This window comes from Schistocerca nitens, chromosome 5 (assembly GCF_023898315.1).
Source record: "Schistocerca nitens isolate TAMUIC-IGC-003100 chromosome 5, iqSchNite1.1, whole genome shotgun sequence".
NCBI classification, from domain to species: Eukaryota; Metazoa; Arthropoda; class Insecta; order Orthoptera; family Acrididae; genus Schistocerca; species Schistocerca nitens.
This window is the reverse complement of record NC_064618.1, coordinates 167,318,938-167,325,068: the sequence shown is the minus strand read 5'-3', so window position 1 is coordinate 167,325,068 and position 6,131 is coordinate 167,318,938. Positions and strand designations below refer to the sequence as shown.

The window sequence follows — 6,131 nt, the reverse complement described above, 5'->3', positions numbered from 1 at the left end:
CTGTAGACCTACGTTGCACGGCGGAGTTTACTTCGTACCAATAATAGCTGTCTTCTATCCTACTCCACTCGCATACTGAGAGAAAAATGACTGCCGTAATGCTTCCTTATGCGCCGTAGTCTCTATTGCCTTGTTATCATGATCCCAGTGCGATGGTGGCGGCCCAATGGACGAACAGTCTTCTTCGAATACTGTTCTCTAAATTTACTCAATAGTTTGCGAGAATTAAGTTCCGTTTCCTCCATAGAATCCCATTTAAGTTCCCCGAACACCCCTGTCAGACTTTCTTATGACCTATGTCGATTTGTCACGACCGTAGCAGTGAGTCTTTGAATTCGATGCTTGCTGTTACGACTCCTTGACAAGGACTCTTAACACTGGAACAGTACTCCAGAGTTGCTTGCATTGCCGCCTAGTCTGCGCCTTCTTTTACAGCTGCAATGCGATTTATCGCAATTTTTCTAAAACGCGTATGCCTTCCATTCGCCTAACACAATAGTGATTTTACGTATTCGTCCCATTTCGTACCGCTTGTTAGTGTTACCCCTACATATAACTATCTAACTGCCAATCCCGGGTCAGACACGTTTTCAGTCTACCATAAACGATCAACATCCGCAATCAACATGTCAGAAACTTACGAATCGCAGCAAAGAGGCACGCTTAGTTATTTATTCTACCATACCTTCATCTAGGTGTGTTTGTTAAGCCCGAATTAGACTCATAGGATGCAGCATGAGACACGGCCAGCAACGTGAAGCATTTACTCACCTGAAACAGAAAAAAACACAAAAATGTAACCCTGACGAAAAGGAAAATCAGCAAGTGTAAATTCATAAAACATAGAGTGCGGATAACAGGGACACTACGAAAAATCTGAATGTTTCTCAATTTTGAAATTAATGGAAAGTGTGTATAAGCGCTGATGGTAGTTTTATACACAATTTGTTGCATGTCTTCAATCATGACGAACGACTCTATTTGCAGAAGCGTTTGATTTTAATGGTAGCAGTGGACACGGCAGGCGTTATCTCAATTTGGAAAACTGTGACGAAACCATCATTTTTGCCTCTTGCGGTATTTAAGAGTATTTATGATCGCAGCAAAACCTAGGTATCCAAGTCTTGTGGACAAACAATTAGTAACACTTTCGACCCGAATGCCTAAATCACATGATGAAATGCTATTTACATACTTCCTTTGTTTCTTTAAATTTAGAAACAAATTTTGCAAGTGTCAAATATTCTGTAAAAAGGGATCTTTCCCTTACGTTAAATTGTAATATCTCGCTTTAACATACAGTATATTTGACTCGCACACACATCAGCCAGCAAAAGAGTGTAATAGGCGATTCTGTGTTAAGACTCGTCATGTTCTTGATGCAACCGCATCAGTGGCGTAAATAAGGTGACTCGCACCCGGGACAAACTTCGAGTTTGCGTCTCTCCTTACATTAGTGACATGCCCCTTTTGTTGTTTTTAACCTCGCTCCCCCCCCCCCCCCCCTCCGAAATCGCCGTCGTTATTTTGCTGCATTTCATTGTGTCTATCAATAAAGCAAAATCGTAAAGTACATGTTTTTCATTAATTGTACTCGTAGAACATTTCAAGTAACGATAATCTGTTTCAGCAAGACGTCAGCAAGCTTCCGATTCCTAACACCAGATTAACCAAACCCTTAAAACTTGCAAAAATAATAAGGAGCCATAATTACGTATAACTAAAAGTTAGACATGTCAATATTTTTTGTGTAATACATTCAAAACATGGAATAACAAACTGCCGAAGTCTCATCGCTTGGAAGAATAACATAATTCCTTTTTCAATGATTAATTGCCGATCAAGTGCTAAATATACTCTTTACAGTTTTGTGCCACCGGCTTATTTGGCATAACAAAAGTGGATCCATCTAGTAGCTGACAATAAGATACTAGCGTCTGCATAGCAGGAAATTGTTGCCCATCACAGACCACTCGAATATCCTCATGCTTTCCTTTCATTTATCACCATCCTTCTTCTGTTGTACTGCCCTCTAATTCCTTCCTTTCCGTTGTTGTTGTTGTTCTTCTTCTTCTTATTCCTACGCCTTGCTTTTTCTTTTGTTCTTCTTCAAAAATGTGACCGCACGTAAACAGCACCCGGTCTATGCCTCCGCTCTAGTTACGCATTGATTCTCACGCAGAATTTCGGATAACATTAATAGCATATTAATCCATTATTTCGTACTAGGCATTTACTGCAACGATAGACTCTGGACAACGTTTTACTTTTTTGTTGTTGGTTCAGTCATCCACAAAACACAATATTCCCGTTAGGAGGAATCTAATTTGCAAAGATAATTTGAAGACGATTATTTTGAAGGCTTACAAAAGTCCGACAAAAGTCTGCAACGTTTATTTCGAATAATGCAGACACCACATCAGTGCTTCGCACTTCATATCCTGCTGGCACATAAGTATTGTGATGTATCAAGTCCTGCCCTCGAGCTGTGCCTCCAGTAAAGCGTCAAGATTAGGAGCGAGAGAGAGTTTTTCCAACTTCATCCGTCTCCTGGAATGGGAGAGGCGAGGCGAGGCGAGGCGAGGTCTTCGGCGGCGAGGCTCTGGAGTGGGGGAGGCTGCTGGGAGACACCGCATTTGTTAGAGCCTAGCGACAGGTACAAACGGCCTGCATCAAGCCGCAGGCGCCGCCACCGCCCAATCCTTGTCTCTGAGGCCCATCCTCCGCGAACGCTGACAAAATGTCGCGCGACAAGCAAACGATTCCACTGTCGGAAATGGGGTACGTTACACCGTGAAGCATTGGAACTGATGCCCATCATCGACATCAGTGTGATCCCCAAGATCACGAATACGCTCGTGTATTCGTTGTGAGTTGTGACACAAAAGGAAACATTTCCAAATGTCGTCTGGAGGGATGCCTGAAACACTTGCTGAGCCAGTTCAGCAAGACTGCTGGCTGGACACTGGTACGAAATTATACATCTTCTCCTCGCATCTCAGACAAGCTCTATGAGCGATATATCTGGGAGAGTAGTCGAGGCTCCGTACATGCCTAACGGCGTTTGTCGTGTGAGCTGCAGTGTTAGGTCTTATATGATGCTGGAATATACCGTTTGCTATCCTGGCATGACAAGACGATGTGCCATTGTCACCACATACTGGCGAGCCTTCAGACTTCCTTCAACAACTAACATCAGTCCTACTGTCATAGGCAACAGCTCCACATACCATGATTTCAAGAGTTCGAAGGACGTGGATATCGAAAATTGTTGCTTCTTGTGACTTTTCACCGGCTCGTCGACAGTCACACTGCTCTCGATTTGAGCGCCACAAACAAAACCGAGACTCACCGCTGAACACCACAGAATGGTGGTTAAGGTACCAGTTGACTCTAGCTGTACACCATGCATGTCTCTGTTGTCTGTGGTACAACGTCAAAGGTACATGAAACTCGGAACTCGAAATCTCCGCCCAGTTTCCAATAATCTATTCCCGACGCTTCGCGATGGTATTCTGTCCATAGCATCTGCCTCGTTTCAGCTGTTGCCATCCGTCTATTCGCCAGAGTCAGTCGAATAATCCTACAGTATTGTCGTGGTGTCGTCATTATGGAAGGACCTGTGCCTACCATTCTTGCTGCACTCTTGTCCTCAATCCGTCTCGTCATTATTCGTTCCGTAGTGACTGTCTGTGCGATCTATTGGTATGACACTCCCATGTGTCTCATGCCAATTACACTGCCTAAACAAAAAGTGTGATGCACTCGGAAGACATGGTCGGATGACAATGTAACTTCGTACACGTAAACACCATTCACACTTAAGTAAATGATAAGAGCTGCAATTCTCTACGACACGGCTATCAGAAAGCGTTAGTGTTCCATTAAATATCGAGCGTGCAGTTGCATAAATTCTGCTTCCTTCTAACATTTCGGCTGTATACCGTTCACGCATCTTCAGAGAGAAGTGAAAGACTGACACCCCAACACTCGCACCGTCCTGTTATATCTGGGGACCGCACAACTGCGCATGCGACCACAGGTACACAGCCACCAGAGACGTTCATCGGAGACAAACTACACATAAGCTTGAAATTAGATCTGTGACTGCGCGGGCAATCCCTGCTGGAATGTCGGTATATGATTGTCACCTATACTTTGGCGACGACTTTGTAAATTTATTACAGACAGCGCCGGATTCCATGACTTATTCAAGCTGAAGCCGCCAGCTCTATTAATTACATTCGTCGCCATACAGATTTCAGTTGGTTCTTTCTCCACCGACTCCCAAAATGATGTTTTCGTACAACATAGAGTGAACAGTATCAATACACTGCTCCCTCACAGCCGATTTATTGGGCTGCAAGAGCTGGGTGTACCTGCAGTGTTCCGTGCATCTTTCATGGACTGTACGAGTCGTCTGTCCAATTTACGAAAAACCACATTCGTAGGGGATCCCGTAAGCCGCAGCCATCCCACCCATCAAATCATCTTTAACGGATCCCAAGGATGCTACTATCTTCGATAGATGGCGAAAAATCACTTTTACTTTGTGGTTGCTGAGAATCCGCCCTATTTTTGACGAGATATGTCAGAAAAGACACGAATTTACATCTTTCTATATCTTCTTCTGCATTGCTTATGTCCACCTTTAGTTTCATTCGTAGCGTGCTGTGGAGAGTGCCCGTTGGCTCCAAAAACTCTTTTTAAGTGCAGAAGCTCCTCCTGCAGAACTGCTCTCGTCAGCGACGATGACAAGACGATGTACCATCGTCACCATTCAGACTTCCTTCAACAACTGCCATAGGCAACAGCTCCACATACTAAAGTTCGCAGACCACTCATTGTTTGGGAAAGATGGTCGCAGCTATTTGCACATAAATATAAATCCGTATGCGGTAGTTTCCGATACACTGCATCTCCCAGCGTGTCATCAACTTTGCGCTGAACCAAAGCATCCAAAAATTAAAGGTATGCATCCTGTTCGATTTCCACCGTAAACTGGATTAGTCCATGGATAGATTTCAATGGTTTGAAAATTTTTGTAATTTATTTTCGCCAAGGAGACACACTACAAACATGTCGTCAACATATCTACAAAATCTAGCAGATTCCAGCGCCTTTTCCTCCAGATCTTCCATAAACAAATTAGTGTTCGGAAGGAGAGGCACACAGCAGTTAGTCGCAATCCCATTACTTTTTATTACTCTCGCATATCTAGATTTCGGCTATAAATAGCCATCTTAAGTGCTTGGTGTTATCTTACTCGCTACACTTGCTTTGTTAAACACAATATGCTGGATGGTTTTAGTAAGTCTGATCCTTAGATTTTTGTGTTTATCATACAATGCACTTGCCCAGCTCGGCTGATTCTTAATCAATTTTTGTGTTGTTCATACTCAATTTTTAACTAGGCGTTGTCGATTATGTAAGGGGCATGAGCAGCATCGGACATTGTGTGATCACTGTGAGACAGCGTTATCAGCGCCCGAAAGAGTTTGAAAGGAGCCTCATTTTGGATTTCCATTTGGCAGGCTACTTCGAATAGTGTAAGATACAGATTTGTGGAGCGCTCGGATGTAAGAGAGGCCCAATGTCGGACCGCATTGGAACGTGCGGCCAGGCACACTCCTCGTCAAGGATCTGGTCGAGCACGTCCGACTGCCACAAGGGAAGATCGCAGTATTAGGCACCAAGCACATCGCAACCCCTCGACATCTGCGTCTTCCACCAGAGAACAACAAGTGACTCATTGACACATTCTATGTGACCTCGCCCGATTCGTCAGAGGCTGGTTAGAGATGTGATTATCATCCTTGACAGGGGTATTGAAATATTTCATGCTATGAGAATTTTCGACTGATTTAGAAGTAACTTCTAGTGAGTACTAGAGAAATGCAGCGAATAGGGACTTTTCAGGTAATGTCAGACAAACCAGTAGTATGCAGCAAGTAGATAGTTGTCACAGAAAAAAATCATCAATACTCTCTGTGCAAGCAGCACTTTTTTCACTTGCTGAACAGTATATCTACAAATGTATCCATACAAGAAAGGTTAAGTTTATTACTTATGTGACTACAGTCTTAACGACTGATAACAGAAGCTACATATAACATTAGGCTAATGGCTGA

At 43.4% G+C, this 6,131-nt stretch overlaps 1 protein-coding gene across 1 annotated transcript in view; it reads right to left on the bottom strand.

Moving 5' to 3' along the window:
- Positions 1–647: 647 nt before the first annotated feature.
- The window catches only part of LOC126259156 (cytoplasmic polyadenylation element-binding protein 3-like), a 337,642-nt gene continuing 332,158 nt past the window's right edge, over positions 648–6,131 (bottom strand). The window contains exon 2 of the mRNA XM_049955701.1: positions 648–771. Within this exon, the coding sequence (XP_049811658.1) occupies positions 688–771 (84 nt within the window). The 3' untranslated portion in view covers positions 648–687. The remainder of the gene's footprint in view (positions 772–6,131) is intronic.